We start from the raw sequence: 18630 nt of genomic DNA on the forward strand, positions 1-18630 counted from the left end.
CATCCGGCAGCTCCGGAGCAGAGGCAGGGCCAAAGTCAAACCAAAGCCCCCTCAGCACATCAAAGACCAGAGCTGGCCCTGAGCCCCCGCTTAAATAGAGCTGCTGGGGCTGAGTGGGCCCAGGTGAGGCCGGTCAGGGCCATGATGGGCTCTCAGTGCCCGCAGCTGCCGCTCTGCCCTGGAAAAAATCTGTTTCCACCTGTTTGCAGGAACAATGGTCAGCGCTCGGGACCATTTTCATTTTTAGGAACTGGCAGCAAATGTAGGCCAATTCTTTGGGTACCCTGAAGTAGAAAGCAGTCTGTCTCAAGCACATGCTGCTGCAATGCACGTGATTTCAAAAGCTCTTGTCAAAAACCTGAAAATTGACTCTGGGAATTCCTGGTCAGAACACAGGAGACTAATTGATTTGGACAGCTATCAGTAAGGAACTTCACTGATGCTTCAGAATGGAATTACTTCTCTTTTCACTAAGTTTTGAACAGCAAATAAAAATGCTGAATTAAGGAAAATTCAATTTGCTACTAGACTGGAAGGATTAAGTCACGAAATTACACTTTAAATTTATACTCTGATGAAAAATAAAGACCTTGAACTATCTGGGGCTATAGTCAGAGTCAAGCTACATTGCAGAAGCAACTCCAGAAACACGTCCATTTGCATTCAGGGGATTCCTTTGATTCAGAACATCAGCTGTACAAGATTGCAAGGAACACCGAGAATCCAAAAGGAAATTCTACCATAACCGTGGACGAGGAGAGGAGGGTTGCAGCCTTTAGAGCCGTTACTGAACCGTGTGTGCACCTGAACCGCGGGCAAGTTCTGGCTGCAGCTCAGAGTTGTTGCCAGCGTAAACTGTAAAAACAGTTACACCATTGATATGTAGAAATCAGAAAGATTTGCTCAGAAAACCATTATGTCCCTAGTCCTGCTGGGGAACTTCAGCAGCTGAGGAAAACTTCAGTGTCACCGCTGTCACTGTTACAGAGGTCTCTCTAGACACAAGTCTAGAATACAAGTGCTTGCATGAGATCCTCGGACAGCTTTACTTCTCTACCGTTACTGGAATGGCCTTGAATTAAATTGTTAAAGGTATATGAGTATCTATAAGACTCGAAGGGATGTAAACTCTACGTAGGGAGGAATTATTTAAGGTTATACAAAGGGTATAATTAGAAGCTGTTAAATGAAGTTAAGCAAAAGAACGAGCCTGAGTATAAAAGCTTGCCTCTCAATCAGTGACACCTCCCAGCACACAGAAGGGTGTTACAGGGAGCACAAAGGCTCTAGAGCCGCCGAAGAGACGGAGCGCGGCAGAGAGCACTGCGATGCCCAGCTGCTGTGCCACCCAGTGGAGTCAGCGCGCCCGGACAACACAGAGGAATTACCGTACCTAAAAAGCAGGACACTGGGTTTTACAAGGCTGAACCTGCTTCTGCAGCCTAGCATCACATGTGTCAGCGTCAGCCCCGTTTCCCAGAGCGTGGACAGGAAAAGACAAACCCATAAGGCTGCCTAGTCCCTTAACTAGTACTCTGCTGGTTAGAGTATTCAGCACAGAGAGACCTGGATTCAATTCCCTCACCTCTGGGCTGCTCCGCACGCGCGGAGCTCTGCTCAGCGTCCATGTATGCAGAAAGGTGGATGCTCCTGCACAGGGAAGATCCACGCAGAGGAGGTCTGGCAGGTCTGGGAGGGTCGGTCTGCCTCAGGGTGCCCACCCCACTGAACGCACCCTAACTCTCTGAGGTGGCACCTGCCGGCCGTTCACACAACCTGCTCCAAGACCCGTCCCTTCCCCGGATGCTTCTCAAGAGACAACAGGGAAGAGGCTGAAGGCCAGATAAATTGTGCCAGCAGGGGCAACCCGTCCCTTTTTGCTGTGCTTCCCAGAAACCTTTTAACTTCCTGCTGTGTGATGATGCCGCAAGAACTACAGAAACTCCGTGGAAGTTCAGAGCTGGACAATGTTCGCAGAGCACGCGTCTCACTGAGAGGCCAGGGCAGGCACGCCTGCGCTGGGGCCCGCTCGGCTCTCCTTTCACGTATTTTGCCTTCTTTCCGTACTGCATTTCACGCCGATGTACCACATGCAAGACCACATTCTAAACTTGCTAAACTATACTTTAAAATTTTGGGCAACAGTTTATTCATCCACTCAGTGTTCTGTTGTTTATTTTTCAAATTTCAAACATTGCATCCCACATCCTACTAAAATGTAGTCTCCACGTAACAGCAACGCATCCTTTTTTTCTGGAGGTAGAGTATGTGAACACAAAGGATGATATGCGTGCAGTGCTCCTGATTATTTCTGTCATGGGCACCTTCCTACTTCTCCATTACAGGTTGTCTTTCCAACCCAGTCACATGTCATCCAGGCTGATGGAAGACAGCTGTCTTTTATCATTTTGGGATTGTTGCTTGTATCTTGCATAACAATGCATCTTTTTGTTGAAAGAACAAACAAAATTATCTGATTAAGTAACCATTCTTTGCTCTGACAGTCCCTGTGGGTTTCATGCCTTGTAGTTAGGTCGCACCAAACAGTACGGCTAGCAAGCTGTCCCAGGCTTGTAATTACTGGATGAAGCATATTCCCCGCTGTACTTTCACAGCTGTAAGTACTAGTGCACAGGCTGGTTTGCTTCCGTTATGGTTGTGTTTGTCTCCACCTATTTGAAAAGTAATGCCTTTCTCTCTAGAAGAGGATGCTTTCTCTCTTGCTCGGAGGGACATATTCCCGGGTTAGGATTTGTGCCTGCTGACAGTACAGCGCTGTGTACTCTGCTTTCCCTTTCTGGAAAGAAACCTGCCAAAGAACTGCAGCAAAACTGGACTGCTCACTCTCCCCACGTTCTTTGCTGCTTCTGGTGCTTCTTCATTTATAAGCTCCTTCATTCTGAAGGAAAGTATTTTTCAGCATTGCAAGTATTCGCTGCTGGCACTTGCATCTATGCCACCTTGTGTACATTCCTGTTCCTAAGTCATACAATACTTCTCAATTCAATAAAAAAGCTCACTCTCAATTACGCATTCAAGCCTACACAACAACCAGAATCAAGAGAAAAAACCCACACTATCCTTCAGAGATGATATGAGGCAGACAGCAGATGCTAACTGACTACCTTCTCAGCAGGAAAACAAACAAAACCCCAAACCCTCCAGCTGTCAGGGAACAAAGCTAGAGAAGAATGGATGTATTCCCTTCATTTTAAGCCAATTCTATGGCAGCAAATATCCCATTACCATAGGCTCTAAAACTAAAGCTTGCCAATAATAAAAGGGCACAAAATTTCTAGCATTCACGAAGCACCGAGCTGAAAAGTACCTCATCTCACCTTTCAGCAGCAGATAAAGGGGACTTTAGGAAAAGAGATATGTAACAGCTAGGGAACCTCTGTATGAAATAGATAAGGAGAGAGGAGAAAACATTTCACAAATTGGAAGGCAATTTTTTTTTTCCTCAAATCAGCAAATTGCTTCTCAACACTTCCCCTAAGAGGAAAATTAGCATAATCTTAGTCGATACACCTCCCCTAACTTAAAAACTGGGTTAATGACACCTTGTCAGAAACAGAGAATCCATGTAAATTCAGATTTGCTGGACATCTGCAATGTAAAAGGTTGAGAACAGGGTCAGCTTTATGAAGGAAACTGTGATACAAGCAGCATTACCACATTTCATTAATCAAGGCCTTTTTGCTGAATACAATGAAAGACTCTGCAAGTTAACCAGATACAATTGGCTCTAAACTCATTTTACTGAGTGCTTTTCCTATTACTATTTTAACAGGAGCGGGAAAGACCAAATGTACGCATTGAAAACCTCATTTCAGTAAACTGAACTCTCTCAGCCTTAGAATAGAAAGTAAAAATGAACAATGAAATTTCTGGCCACTTCGTTAATGTCTTATATTAAAAGATTTCTGGAAGCCTTAATAATACAAGCATGGAAATATTTTCCTTCTAATGCTATAAAGTAGTACTACAGCCCAGGAATGCACAGCTTTTCCTGTATTCTGAATCATGCCCATTTACAAACCAAGTGATTATTCCAGATTCTAGGATGAAGAATCTTTCCAGCATTTGGTTTACATTTGCATGGCAATACCAGTTAGACGTGCAGATTTAACGAACAAACATGTCCAATCTTACATAGATTACAACTTTTTGCATATCTTGAGCATATTTCAAAGCTAGAGAAACATATGGAAGATTTCCTAAACAAATCAGAGGCAGAGCATACAGCTAAAGCAGTTCTTCCAGTAGACACTAACAATGTGGAGACATTTCTTAATTCTAAATTTGCAAAGGTGCCTATGTATTTAATTATCAAAATGTAGTAATTGAGAATGAACTTGTTTCCCATTAAAATAAGCAAGCACAAAGACACCTATGCAGTCATCTTCCAAAGTTCAGACTGTGCACTTCAGGTGTACGCAGACCCAGGTCTCCAGATGCTGTGGTAACTTCAGAGCCCAGTGAGGTGCCACCTCACAAGCGTGACTGCTGGCAGAGGCAGGTAACAGCAGTTATTTGGTAGAAGAAAGGTAGAGAAGACAGACGTTGATCCAAAATTCTTAATTCTCATGGGGATACAGCTCCACTACTTCCTCAAGAGACCTGTCCAACGACTCCTCTAAACTGACACATGCTCGCTTTAAGCCAGGCTTGTAGCGAGTTGGGATTTATAGGAAGCAGAAACAAGCGCTGCTACTGGTGGTAAGCTACGAAGTCCAAACTTCCTGCTTTATGCCAGTTATAAGGTGCCTAAATAGCTCAATGGATCTGCAGTCATTTATGTTGAAGACAAATTCCAACGGTATCATGGACACACCTGCTAGCTATAGGAACTCCAGGGTACTTGACACAGTAAGAATATTCCTACTTTTAATTTAGTTCCGTGCTGTCTTAGAATTAATACTCATTATTTGCCTTATTTGTATACAGGAAACTAAGTACTGTTTTAACGAATTCTAAGTTACAACATGATCTATTTCACAGAATCATAGAATATCCTGAGTTGGAAGAGACCCCTGAGGATCATCAAGTCCAACTACTGGCTCCGCACAGGGCAACCTAAAAGTTAAGCCAAGTATCTAAAGAGTGTTGTCTAAACGCTTCTTGCACATTCTTCAGAAGCTCACACTTCAGAAGAACTGTGTGAGATCCTAGACAGAAGTTGTTTTGAAGGGTACGTTGCTAGCCATAGTGCTAAAAAGGTTTCATGAATCTGAGTTGCGAGAAAACACACAAAGAAACAACACACAAGCAGGGTTGCTTCATTTTTATTTACTCAGCAAACATTTGACCATGTGATTTTTAAATGCCATCCAAGAGATAACTAAGATTTGGCTGCTTTTTCTGTGACGAAGCTTTTTGCTAACAGGATCTTTTTCCAGAAACGAAGACCATTAGTTTGTTAACGTATCACAGTTTAGGTAAGTACAGTTGCTAGCTAATTTCACCCACAATTACATGGTATTTACAACAGTGCATCTCACAGTTATTCTACAAAGGACAAGACCCTCTATCTGAAATTGTGCTACTCCCTGTCCCGCACCAGGGTTTCACTCCTTCAATATTAGGGGTGCCTTCACCTGTTCGGCCACTTCCTTCCCCATCAGCGTTTCAACAATGGCCAACCCAAACTCAAAGCTGGTACCAGGGCCACGGCTGGTGAGGATGTTCCCATCTTTCTCCACGCGGCTCTCGGAGTAGCTGTAGTGTGCTTGGGGGACACACAACAGAAACAGGGTCAGTCTCCAGCACCGTGCCCACAGCTGCCACAGGGCACCGCTGCCCGCAGGCTACAGCAGCTGAGAGAAGCTCCCTGCCGACAGCATCGTGCTCCGCAGAAGGCACCTCAGCCCCCCTCGGGCTCTGTACCCCTGCCCCTCCGGAACCAAGCAGCTCATCGCTGCCTGCAGTCCTCAGGGAGGAAAAGGGCCCGCAGGGCGCTCTGGCAGCTTATTCACATGGTATGGGAATGCACCTCTGATTCTACAAGCTCATCAAGAAGCGCTCGCTGTGCCTGTCAGTTCCCGTGAGGTTACTTTTGGAGTCAGACTGCTTTTCTGTAGCTGTTCATAACTTTTTTTTTTCCAAATGCATGCAGAGGAAACTGGAGGAACCCTGCCATCTCCTGCTCACCTTCAGACTCGTTAACGTTCACAGAATGACTTCTTAGTAATGGTTCACCACCACTTCCTTTAGGTATGAGAAAGAAGTGTGGATCCATCAGCTGCTTGTAGCACCAAAGCTCACAGCACTCATGGGAGAGCAGCAAAGGTGCTGCTGGGGTTTGCTGTTGGGACCACTGAGGCAAAGAACCAAAAGGGCAAGAGATGGCTCAGCCTCAAGAGAATAAGGGAAAAAATGCTCCTAGTATAACAGCAGCCGTGTATTTTCCACAAGGATGAGAATGTTAATACGGGCCTGTATTTTCACGTTAAGCAGACTTAGAAATAGTCTTAGCATATTCAGTTGAATTTTGATTCAGGAAAGCATTAAGGAAATTCAGAGACACAAAATAATATACAAAAGCTATTTTCCTTTCTTTAAATCAAGGGTTAAGCTAAAAAAAATAAAAATTCTGAGAAGAGTTTAGAGAGAAACTTATAAAAGTCATTACATACCTCCATTCATCATTTTATCTTTGGCCAAAGGGTGTGTTGTGACTTTGCTCCCAAACCCTATCCCATGTGCCAGAAGGGCAGTAGGACCTGTAAGGACACAAAGGCGCACCAGTGAGGAACTGTCTTCTGCTACATACACTTCTAAGAACGCACGTTTGGGCACTAGGCCCTCAAGGGGCCAAAGCTCACCGTGGACAGACTACTTTTTATAAAACTGATGCCAGCCCTATCTCTGAAGCAAAAAGCCTCAAAAAGAGCACAGCTGTATGATCTCTCCTGTTCTATTACACAAAATGCCCTGTGCAGGAAAAAATGAAGAATAGAGAAGGTTTAAAGAACACCCAGTTCACGCAGCTGTACTACCAATGACTGTGCTGCTTTTGAAGGAGTCAAGAACAATGGTCATTTTACTTTGAAAAAATACATTTTGTTTAAATCTGCTTGAAACGAAGTAACAAAAAGTCCGTATTTCAATCTGAACATTAACTAGGTACACTTCCTTTGCAACCTTGTTAAACCCTTGAATTTAGAGGCTTAACAGGTATAGTTTCATTTGAGCAAGACTTTACATGCTGGAATTGTGTGCCAAGCAGTATTTTGGACAGATCATGGGCTAACCACTAAGTTTTTGGTTTTAACCGTCTTTGTCTTTTCTTTTCATACTTCCTCCTTGGCCTGAATTGAGGAAGAAGTTTGTGTCAAAAAGTCTTAGGTCATCTGACAGAAAATCCTTATGGGAATTCCAAGAGAAACTGAAGGTAGGATTTGCCTAATGCGAGTTTCATTTCTGTACATTCAATTAATTTCAGATATAGTCCAGGAAATAACCTTCTTTGCATACAGCTGGAATCAGCTACTAAGAAGCATTATACCCAAATAAACGAATTGTCCTGTTTCCAAGGAAAGGCCGTTATTGCGCAACCGTGAATTTGCGATTGCTCTGCAAGAGATACAGATAGAGAAGTAGAAGACTACCACTGCCCAGTTCAAGAATGTTCACAACTCTGTAAGTGTATCACCTAACTGAAGAATGAAAGCAAAAAAGAAAAAAACACAAACCAGCAACGTACCAGAAAACAAAAGTGAAAATACACTCCACAAACAGACTGTTAGACTGTCTTTCACACGCTCATCGCCATCTCCTCATTCTCAGGTACGGGCACCTAGGCCAGACTCTCAGTTCAGCTGGGAGCAATGGCAATTGTTCATCTTGCATTTTTACATACAAATCTTACAAAGGAATGAACTGGACACTAGCTGTGCAGAATATGTAAGCAGACAAGCCTCTCCTCAGAGTAATTCCATCTTTTGCCACCACTCAGATGAAGAAAGGTGAGACTCTACTTCTATATTTACAGCCTTCCTTCTGAAGCTAAAGGGCAGGAGAGAAGATGTGCGATAAATTTATAGCAATGATGTTCTGCCAGCACTGTGTCCTCACATAAAGGTCAACAGAATAAGCAAATATTTTATAAAAAATCCTAGCACATTACCTTTCACTTTTTATTTTATAGACAGTAACACAAGTGATTGAAAAGAACTGCGTACCAAGCAGAAATTGCAGGAAAGTGTTGACAATATTTTAGAGATTCCTCTGCTATTAAATATACAAAAAATTCAAATGCTATGGGGTGCATGTATAATACAAATCCCTGCTACTAAATGACAGGAATATAGATTTCTAACTGTGTGCACGCCTCTTCAAAATATCCAAATGCTTTACAATGCAAGACATCTTGTTAACCCACCTGCACATATAGCAGCAATCAGGCCTTTTCTGCTTTCCTGGTCCTTCAAAATGTCTTTCACAGCAGGAGACTGTATGAAGAAACCATATCACAAGTCATTGTTTGGGGTTGATTATTTGAAGCATTGTTGAAATACTTCCCACTGCAAATTAATAAATAAGTTTTACAAAGACAACCAGTTGACAACTCTCCATCCTGCCTCAGGACAAAGGGCAATGAAAACACTAAGAAGTGGAAAAACTGAAACCAATAAATACCTGAGCAAGGAAAAAGCAAGGAAATCAGAAAGAAGTGCAAGGAAGTACTTGGCCCACAGAAAAGCTGGTTAATCCACGGCCATAGAAGGTTGTTGTTCAAAAACTTCACGAGTTAAATAGGAAAGAATATTCACGAGATACCTCCAGACAGTCTCTATCATTCTTAAGGAGATTTATACGGGGTATTTGTCTCATATTGGGGCTTGCAAACTGTGATACCATCTAAATCCTATCTGATAGACTGACTTGCTTGTCTGTCTGCCCTTCATAAGGTATTTATACTAGCACTACAACGGTTTTGCACCACAAACAGAATTCTTGAGCAAAGGAAGAGAGTCCTGTGGGTTCAGCCTGCTCTGTATTTCATGGAATTAAAGCTTCATTTCCCACTGTTTCATCTTCATATGATTATGAACAGAGACTGTCCCACAATACCCTTCCACTTTTATTCTGCTTAACTCAAGTCCAACAATTCACCCACTTGTCCCATCCCATATATTCACAAGAAGGCTTAAGACAATTAACAATTAGTTTCCTGATTCATTCAGAAGAGAATTTTCAGATGCTGAACTGAATCTGCAGGATTACTAAACAAGTGTAGACCATCGCACTACTCAGGAGGATGCCCATGAATCTTTAAGATACCAGAACTTTACCTCTGACAAGTTTTGAGCTCCAAGGTTACCCCCAGGCAGGACCACAACATCATAAGGCCCCTAAACAAACAAAAGATAAAATTGTTCTGATGAGCATAGGCTGGTACATTCATTACACCGTTTTAAGGCCACTACAGCTGAGTCGAGCAAGAAGAAAAGGATCTACCTTTTCTTCACTGAACAACACTTTATGATCAGAGAACCAGTTCCAATTATGGAACAAAATACTGTTTCCTCTTCCAGGAAGAGCCTATTATCAATAAAGTTTGTCACAGAACTAACTTTTAAGCCTAGTGCATTTAAGAGCTTCAGCAAACAAATAGCAGCTCTTGCATTGTAAGGACAAGTGGTTTTGCTCCAACTTTATTGTACAGGTCTAACTATAGCATTGTTTAGCTTCCCATCAGAACTTTTCAGTTGTTCCAAATCTCAGCATTTTGTTGGGCCAACTAACACGCAAAATAAAGCTCTATGTTTGATGCTTTGCAAGAACAAATACCCGTGCAGAAATAAGAAATGTGTCTGATCCTAGCATGCTATGAAGCAGAACAACAGTGAAGAGGAGCACTGCAGGATGTGCAGTTCTGTGATTCACTACTGCATAGAGCTAACAACATGCAACATCTTTCTAAAGGTAATGCGTAAGCTTTCCAAATCCACCTCCGGAACTGTGAGAAAGGCTAACCAACCTCTTTCCTGGCATCTTCAAGACTGGCATCAGGACAAATGAAGACATCTCGACTGCACTGCACTGGTTCTTTTCCTGTTAGGCCTGCAACAGTCACCTTGATCTAACAGAAGAATACATATATCACCACAATTCAAGAACTCAGGGCGTTTTTGTTAAGTGTTAGTTAGTTCTAAGTGTTAGTTCTTAAGTAGTAAGCAGACTGAGCGAAGCACTACTGAAAGCTGTCAAGAACAGGGCAACACTTAAGCTTCCCCAAACCATGATTAAGTCCAAACGCACAAGGTAAGCAGTGATATTCACCTAGAGATTAACAAATACCTCAAATAGTTCAACTTTCCAAACAGAACATTTAGAAACTATCTGATCCCACAGATTTTAAACAAAACAATACAACCCAGGAGAGCTGGACTAAGTATTCCAGATAACGAATTAAAGCCTCTCTGCAGGCTCAAGCCATTCTCAAACACACTTACGGCATATTCAGTTTTCTCCCTTGATTTTTAGGTGCCTGGTGATAACATCATAGATGTGTGCGGCACAGTTCACATTCACTGAACAAGCAGACAAGCTTGTGCTTCTTATGGCAGCCAAAGTGGGGAGTACATTAATGGAATGACAAAGGTGGTGGGAGAAGGCAACTTTTATTTTGGTTGTTTCTACATGTGAAGTTGGTGTATTTACTTAAAATCTTATTTTCATACCTAATCAAATGACAACATTGTGTACCACTATAGTTGCAAAAGTAACAAAGAGCATGAAGAATCCCACCAAGTAGCTCAATAAAAGCTATGTAATGTTATGAGCTGTAACATACTGAACTTTTCAGACCCCTACAAAAAAAGCACTTCCTGTTACTATGCATGGGAGTAGCCACGTTTTCTGACAGGGTAAGATGTACTTGAAACATCCGCTCCAGCCTACATTAGGCTCAGTATTTTAGAAGCCTACCTTTCGCACAAATGTCAGTTTCCATGCATGCTTATCTGGGGCATGGCACAAATATTTGCTAACCAGTAAGAAGGCACAGGTAAATTTTCATCTCATACAACAGACTATACCTACCGATGAACATCAACTTGATGCAAAGATTTTCCCTTGACCAATTACTCACAAGAAGATCTTTCATTGGCCGCATACTCACCCCAGCTCTTCTCATAACATCAGTGGGGATTACAGTTTCCATTTCCTCTGCCCCTTTTGCTAGAATCACCAATGCTCTTTTCGAGGCCATATCTTGAGGGGTTGCTATTAGGTGTGATGGTTGTGAAGGGAGGCTGGGGGGGGGAGAAAGCAACAATGTGGTTAGAAGGCAAACGGCCCAGCATGAATCCTTCCTAACAGTGAAACTTAATGGTGAGTAATTTGCATTATCTTTCATTTAAGCCACCTCAAAATCATTCACTAGCTTTAATTAATATTCATAGCCATCCCATTTAACTGAAGAGCTTTTTACAAAGAATGCATTACGGTATTAAGGGATTAAGACATTTGTGCAGTGGGAGGCACAGCACATCACCAGAACAGGAAGCAGCTTGGCCTAATCGAGACTTCACATGGCCCGAGTCCGACAGAGAGAGGGGTTCAAGGTGGGTGGCAGAGCTGTTTTCAGTTTGCACGCCCTCACTCATACCCAGACTACTGACTCCTACCCAGGTCAGCATTTATAAAAAGGGCTTGCATGAGCTTTGACCTCATGTCTGGTATTTAGTTTCCACACAGCACGCTTCATGAAGAGTTTCCTGTGACTTATAATGACTCGACCAGTGCCCCTGCAAAACCTGAGCAATAGATTTTCTGGTATTTCACAATGTTGTGGGGGAGAAACGTGTGTGCACATGTGTGATGGGGGAGCAGACCACAGAATTTAGCAAATGGAACAAACTTTTTTTACCTTGTAAATTCAAGCTGAGGTGAATAGCCAAATTTCCATTTGAAGGTTAAGTTAAAGTAACTTTAACTACATCATGTGAAATACACACTAACTCATACTGGTGTGACAGAAGTCTGTGAAAGCATCCATGGTGTGAGAGTGCATTTCACAGGTCATCCACTCTATGAGAGAGGGATTTTTTTCCTATGTAGGGACTTTCCATCCAGAAATGCCTGTAACACCTGGGACCTCTTTATAAAATAAGATCCACGTTTAGTTACCTATATGAAAGAAAACCATCTCCTCATCCTGCTTCAACTTCATCTATTTTCAGGTTCACTCCCGACTGTCAGCCTCATTTAGAAAGATGTTATTTCCAGAATGCAGTAATATACCGTAGCATGTCCTGCAGCATGCAGGACCAGCCCAAGCAGACTAATTCAGTGTGTCAAATCCTGCTTTTAGGGCAGCTTTATGTATTGTCAAATGCAAGGCCAACTGAACAAGTACATTCAAATCATAGCTATTAGCAATAACTTTAGGACAACCTGGACCTTCTTAATAATTTGTCTGGAAGGCATATGTTCATTCTGCAAAATCATTTTTTGGTATGAATTTGATTAACTAGCAACAGGCTACCTGAATAGCCACAATGCAGAAGTACTGCATTTGCTTCTTACTGTAGAAAAATACCCTAAATCATAATTTGTATCCCTCTCTTTCATTAGTTCTATAGATGCAAATAGGCACCTGCTCCTGAAAGTTTTACTCTTTCCTCTAATCTAGCAAAATACAGACTCTCACTACTGTCAGACATTTATTGTAATACACTGACAAATTCTTGAGCATCAGCACTGTTCTTTACGTGGGTGCATATGTAAGCAGCTGTCACGCTGTAAGTGCTACCAGGGCAAGACTGTTTTCCAAGAAGGCAGAACCAAGTTACACAGACCTAACAGCCACTTCATTTAACAAGCTACATATGCGCAGTAACGACAAGTCTTCCGTTTGCTTCTCAGTGCAAGTACGAGCACGGGCTGCCTCGAACCTCTAAGCTGAACGCGCTCCCTGTGTGGGTCTGTGCACATTTCTCGGGATGGCGACTTCTGCAGATGGCTGAACCCGAACTCTAACAAGGCCGCCTTTAACAAAATCACACCCTCGATGCGCCGACCGAACCGCTGCCCCCAGAGGGTGGGGAAGCTCGGCCACCAGCTCGGCCAGCCCAACGGAAGGCCGCGTCCCCACACGGTCGGGTATTTATTCTGGGACACGGCGCCATTCGACGTGGCGAGGCCCTCAGGAGCCCGCAGCCGCAGGGAGCGCGGGGCCCGGGCAGACAAGGCAGCGGCCTAGCCCTCCTGCCCTGACCGCGGCCGGGCGCCGCGCCGAGACACCGCGACCGCTGAGGCCAGGCCAGGCCAGGCGAGGCGCCGCGCCCCGCCGGACCCCCGCCCGCCGTCCCCCAGGGACTCCTCCCGCCGGAGCCGGGCCGGGCCGGGCCGGGCCAGGCCCAGTCGGCAGCGGCGGCGACTCACCTCGGCAGAGCGCGCGGGGGACACTGGGGGACCCCGCCCCCCGTGGCGGTCGCGCCTCCGCTTGGCGGACGCTCCGCCTCCCTCCGGTCCCCTCAGAACGCACCTTCTTCGCGGTGAGACCCTGCCCAGGGCTGCACTGAGGGAGGGGGATGCCCCGTCCCCGGCGGTGCTGGGGGCCAGGCTGGACGGGGCCCTGCGCAGCGCGGTCTACGGGGAGGCGCCCCTGCCCCCGGTGGGGGTCGGACTAGACGGGCCTGTACCGGCCCCTTCCCACCCGAACCGCCCGGTGATTCAGAGACCTCGCCGGGGGCTCCCCTGGCCCTGCCCCGGGCAGGGGGTTTCGCTGCCCGCGCTGGGCCCCCCGCGGAGCCCCCGACAGCACGGGCCGGGCACGCGCTCGGCTGTAGCGCGCTCGGAACGCTCCGTGTCCCCACCGCCCCCTCCCCGGCCCACGCGCCCGGAAGGCACCGCCCGCGGCCACGCGCCCGCGCAGGGGCGGCGGGGATTGGCCGCGGGGAGCCGCAGGGGGCGGGGCGCGGGGCGGCACGCGCCTCCCGCGCTGGTGGTCAGCGAGCGCCCCCGCGGCGGGGGTGGCACCGGCCGCCGCTCCCCCGCTCTGGCCCCGCCGCAGCGCTCGGCTACCGCCGCGCGCGGGGATCGGCCCCTGCCCGGCGGCTTCAGACGCGGCCTCTTCTCCCGCGGCGGCGGGGGTCGCCGATATCAGACATGGCGGTGCGGCCTGCCCCCTCCGCCCTCACCTCTCGGGGGGCGCGGCCGGGGAGCGACCCGCTGCCCGCGGCGCTGACGGGCCGGTCCGGGCCGGGCTGCCGCGGGGATTCCGCGCGGGACTCGCCGGGAAGCCCCGGTGGGGAGCGTCGGACGCTGCCCGGCAGCGCTGAGAGGGCTGCGGGCGCTGCCCGGCAGGGCCGGGGGTCGCGCCGCGGGGGGGCCGGAAAGCCCCGCGGGGCCGGGGTTTCCCCGCCGCCCCCGGGCTGACGCAGCCGGGCCCTCCGGGGGCGGCCCCTAAGGGCCGGCGCCCGCCGCCCCGCGCACACTCCATCGCGCCGCTCCGCTGCGCACCGACCCCATGGGAGCGGCGGCAGCGCGGGCGGGACGGGCGCTCCTACCGGCAGCGCTGCTGGCGCTGGCGCTGAGCCCGCGGCCCGCCGCCGCCTTGCCCTGCGGCGCCCACTGCCCAGCGGGTGAGGGCCGGGCCGGGCCGCGGGTCGGGCCGGGGCGCCGGGCGCGGCCCCGCGACAGCCACCCTCTGTCTCCTCCCGCAGGTACCTTCGTGGTGAGCGGCGGCTGCGGGCCCGGCGCAAGCTGCCGGCCGTGCCCCACCGGCACCTTCTCCACCGTGGCGGAGCTCGGCGGCTGCACCCTCTGCAGGAAGTGCGAAGGTACCGGGCGGCGGCCGGAGGCGCCGGGACCCTCCGTTACCCCCCGCCGTAAAAGACGGCGCGCGGGTTTGTCAGGTCGCCGCGAGTGAAAACGGCACCGGCCAAACACCGCGGGGCTGCTCGCTGATGCCACCGGCCGGATTTTTGGAAGGGCAAAGGCCGCCGGCCTGCGCTGCGCAGCAGGTCTGCCCGGGCGCCTCGGTAACCTCAGGCTCGTTTCCACCTCCCAGGAAGATTCAGGTATTTGAGAGTGTGTTCCTCCAAGAGCGATGCTGAATGCACCTGCCAGGAGGGGTATCACTGCGGCGGCAAGGGCTGCTCCCGCTGCGACCGAAGCTGTGGCGTGGGCCAGGAGAGCACCGGGAGCGGTAAGGGTGCCTTTCCCCACCAGCTTAAACCTCCTGCGCTCGCTGCACCAGACGCACCGCTGCCTCTTGCACAGTGCGGAAACAACTAGAATAAGGCCCTCGCAAGATAAAAGCTACTGCTGCTAAACAGTTTGCACGGTGCGCGTAGCGAGCACAGCAGCAAACAAACTCACCAAACTCTGCGCCCTGCTGCAACTCAGATTGTGTACCAGTTAGTTCCCTTTGCACGACAGCTCTTTTGTTGCCAGCGTGTGGGAAACTGAGCTGGGAACTCTGGAGTTAGACGTGATTTGCGTCATCTTGTGCCAAACAAACTGGCTCTGTAGCGGAGTACTGTACTGGTCCATAGCTCAGAGGGAAGGACTTCCCTTGCATACTCAGAGCAGCTTATGAAATAGTGATTCTATGAATGCGAATCGTAGTCATTGTACAAGCAGGCAAAAATAACATTTCACATGCTGTCTTAAATGCTCATCTTGTACAAATTTACCTGTCCTTGTCTGTTGAAGATTGCCAAACTTGCCGCTATGGAACTTTTAATGATCAGCCCAATGGCTCCTGTAAAAACTGGACAAAGTAAGTAATCTAAAAATAAATGGTATAGCTATTACACTGGCCTGGATTTTCTTCCCATTTTTTTTTCCCTGTTTTGCTTTAAATATCTTTCAGGTGCTCTGCAGACCAGGTCCTGGAGCCTGGAACTGCAGAAAAAGATGTCGTTTGCAAACATGCTTCAGATAATCCCACTTTAGTCACTACTCTGCCTACAACATCTGCAATGCCATTTTCTATCACTGTGCCAGGTAAGTCATTGTATAATATTGCTTATAGAGCTAAAGATTAACGACCTGCCTCGAAACATACTATAGCTCATTCACTTGCCATTTAAAGCAAGAGTCTTTTCCTCTGTCCATTTCCAGCGTTGCAGAGTTGGAGACAAAGTTGTCAGCTAGTTCAAGGGCAGTAGAATCTTTAACACTTCTTAGAGAATGTTGTTTGTTTCCTAGGGAAGGACATCCAGATGGACATTATCAGAATTTCTCTTACTGTAGCTGGGCTGTTGTGCATAGTGTTTCTGCTACCCTCGTGTGTATCCTTCAGTATCTGGCAGAAAAAGAAACTACATGCTGTCTTCAAGAAAAGTAAGATAGATACACTCTTCAATTCATTTTTTCTTTTTGAAACTAGACAAATCAGGAATCCAGGTTTTTAAGTTTCTTTCAAAGATAGTTGCAGATAGCTTCATTTTCTGCCATTGTAAGTCAGAAACAATAACTGAAAGGAAAACAGTTTTAGAATTTTTATTGTAGGAAGCACTTAATTACCTGTGGATGTTCTATCAACCTTGCAGGTTAACTGCATGCATATCCATACAAGTGAAGTATTCACGGGAGGTGAAAAAGCTCAGCTGAGCCTCACTGATCTGGTTAAGGGTCAGTTCTGTTTATTACTTCCAAGTACCATCCTCGGCATGCGTGGCAATAGCACTTCCCCGTTCTGTCTGCTCAGAAACAGTACACGTGGCCTGGAGCGAGCGTCTTTGAACGTTGGCTGCAGTAGAAGGGGGGATATCAGTCGGGACACACTGCTGCACAGATGCAGGCTCAGCCTGGATCCAGCACTGCCCTCTGAGGGGGAATAAGCCTCGGGGAAGCTCAAGAGTTCAGCACAAAGATGAGATGGAGTTGCATCCAACATAGTTTATAGTTGGGATTTTTTGTTGGGGTTTTTCTCTCTCCCTCTCCCCTTTCCTAGAGATAAGGGCTTGATCTTCTGGTGTAATTCAGGAGACAATAGCATTACTCCAAAAATCAAACAACTCCATGTTGGTCTTCCTTTCATTCCTATGGCAAACAGAGCACTGGCAGCCCGTATGGCATTAGGGAAAACAAAGTATGATAAATTAGGTTTATCAGATGTACATGCTGTTGAGGAATAACTTCAGGTTATTGAATCCTTTGGAAGAATTTTTCTTGCTGACTTCCAGCAGTTGTGGCTGAGGAAGGGTGAAATAAGATGGCTGAATAAATACAACAGAAAGTGAACATTTAATATTTTTCTTCAGTGCATACCACACCTGAACAGTCAATTCAGGAAGACGATGCCTGCAGCTGCCGCTTTCCCGAGGAAGAACAAGGTGAATATCAGGACCATGGCAAATCCACAGAATTCAGAGATCTTTTGGTGAACTAGGAGTTGGACCATCCACGTAAACCGCATTTGAATTTTCTTTCGGAACACAGAACAAGAACCGGTTTACATAAACGGAGACGGTGTCAGAATCTGTACATTTTAGAGTGCTAAATAGCCTAGCCACCGAGGAAAGAGTGCATCTTTTCTATCTCTTAAAAAAATAAAAATAAATAAATTAAAAGATAGAGTTTGCTGACTTTCTTCCTCTAGGACTAGGAATCACATTTTTAAGTGGTACTCGATCTACATATAGAAAGAAGTACTGCACTTAAAAGCAGTAATAGAAGGGTATAATAGCTTCATAATAGCTTGCATCTGCTGTCGTAGAGCGATTGGCTTGAGAGAGGCAGTGGAAACACTGAGGAAAGCTGTGGTTGACTTGATCTTCGAACTAGATGTCACTGTGCAGCTGGACTGCACCACCTTCAGTCCTACATCATTCAACTTTGATCTTTTAGGTGATGTAAACATATTATGTACATTGCAGATGTGGTATATGTAGCCGTGGTACATTTCTGGTACTATTTTTGTAACTCTGAGGTTGGAAAGATTTTAACATCAGACACTGTATCTGTCTCTTTGATCAATTACTGCTACTTTGGTCTTGAAGAGAAAAAAGAAGACGCACGTTTGAGTCATGGCATTTGCAACATCATTTTTAACCTTTTACAAAAATATTTTATTTTATTTCTTCGGTAAATGTTGTTCAGAAAAATAGAAAACCCACCAATATGTCACGTAAAGGGTGATTTTCCCCTCTATGTGATCTCAACTTAGAGAACGCTATTCTTGTGTTTGAAGAATGACAGCCCATCTCTCTATTCAGCAGAAGATTACGATAGCAGATGATTTTCACCAAATCACACTTATGCGTTTTGATAAACTTTTATACAAGTAAATATAAAATGGTATGTGAGAAAATAAATGTCATACCGAAGCCTGAACTGTGAAATTAAGTATATTTAAATAAATCTTTTAATCCCCAGTCCAAGTCTCCTATTAGTACTTTCAACCATGAGAACTGAGTGACTATTACATCAAGTTCACAAACTTAGAGACATGAAAAAGCCACCAAGGTACCTTTAATCAAAGAGCGACCTTTCCACCAGCAGACGATGGCTTAGGACAGGATAAGATCGTTCTGCTTGTGATCAGTTTCTAATCCACACATAAGGGATGAGAATCAGCCTAAACACCCTGTAAAAACTCAAAACATCTGGTGTTTTCTCCTTGGAAAAAGACACCAGTTGGGATTTTACATTTTGTTGGTG

The 18630-nt window shown here is 46.4% G+C and overlaps 2 protein-coding genes across 4 annotated transcripts; one reads left to right on the top strand and one right to left on the bottom strand.

Moving 5' to 3' along the window:
- Positions 1-5272: 5272 nt before the first annotated feature.
- Positions 5273-13849, bottom strand: PARK7 (Parkinsonism associated deglycase). 2 transcript variants are annotated; one of them, XM_054222596.1, is made up of 7 exons: positions 13502-13849; positions 11132-11264; positions 9989-10090; positions 9300-9359; positions 8387-8456; positions 6639-6725; positions 5273-5731 (listed from the first exon to the last, which is right to left on the bottom strand). In XM_054222596.1, exons 2-7 carry the CDS (start codon positions 11219-11221, stop codon positions 5571-5573), a joined length of 570 nt encoding a protein of 189 aa, XP_054078571.1. In that variant the 5' UTR covers positions 11222-11264; positions 13502-13849; the 3' UTR covers positions 5273-5570. The 2 variants fall into 2 exon arrangements, with proteins under 2 accessions (XP_054078571.1, XP_054078570.1); XM_054222595.1 differs by having other exon boundaries at positions 13399-13849.
- Positions 13850-14313: 464 nt separating this feature from the next.
- TNFRSF9 (TNF receptor superfamily member 9) lies at positions 14314-18338 on the top strand. Of its 2 annotated transcripts, XR_008469540.1 has the most exons (8): positions 14314-14600; positions 14682-14798; positions 15029-15166; positions 15676-15742; positions 15836-15969; positions 16174-16308; positions 16518-16599; positions 17232-17371. XR_008469540.1 is itself a non-coding variant. In XM_054222594.1 (7 exons), exons 1-7 carry the CDS (start codon positions 14486-14488, stop codon positions 17357-17359), a joined length of 834 nt encoding a protein of 277 aa, XP_054078569.1. In that variant the 5' UTR covers positions 14322-14485; the 3' UTR covers positions 17360-18338. The 2 variants fall into 2 exon arrangements, 1 of the variants encoding a protein (XP_054078569.1); XM_054222594.1 differs by lacking the exon at positions 16518-16599 and having other exon boundaries at positions 14322-14600; positions 17232-18338.
- The last annotated feature ends 292 nt before the right edge of the window (positions 18339-18630 follow it).

Source organism: Rissa tridactyla, chromosome 16, assembly GCF_028500815.1.
Source record: "Rissa tridactyla isolate bRisTri1 chromosome 16, bRisTri1.patW.cur.20221130, whole genome shotgun sequence".
Lineage (NCBI taxonomy): Eukaryota > Metazoa > Chordata > Aves > Charadriiformes > Laridae > Rissa > Rissa tridactyla.

Bases quoted from the DNA above. Each gene is read 5' to 3' on its own strand.
- TNFRSF9 (XM_054222594.1), top strand. From the start codon at position 14,486: ATGGGAGCGGCGGCAGCGCGGGCGGGACGGGCGCTCCTACCGGCAGCG. The intron at 15,970-16,173 runs GTAAGTCATTGT...TTTGTTTCCTAG, and splicing joins ATTTTCTATCACTGTGCCAG to GGAAGGACATCCAGATGGAC. The intron at 16,309-17,231 runs GTAAGATAGATA...ATTTTTCTTCAG, and splicing joins ACATGCTGTCTTCAAGAAAA to TGCATACCACACCTGAACAG.
- PARK7 (XM_054222596.1), bottom strand. From the start codon at position 11,221: ATGGCCTCGAAAAGAGCATTGGTGATTCTAGCAAAAGGGGCAGAGGAA. The intron at 6,726-8,386 runs GTGGGTTAACAA...GTGTCCTTACAG, and splicing joins GATTGCTGCTATATGTGCAG to GTCCTACTGCCCTTCTGGCA. The intron at 5,732-6,638 runs GTATGTAATGAC...GTGTCCCCCAAG, and splicing joins AGATAAAATGATGAATGGAG to CACACTACAGCTACTCCGAG.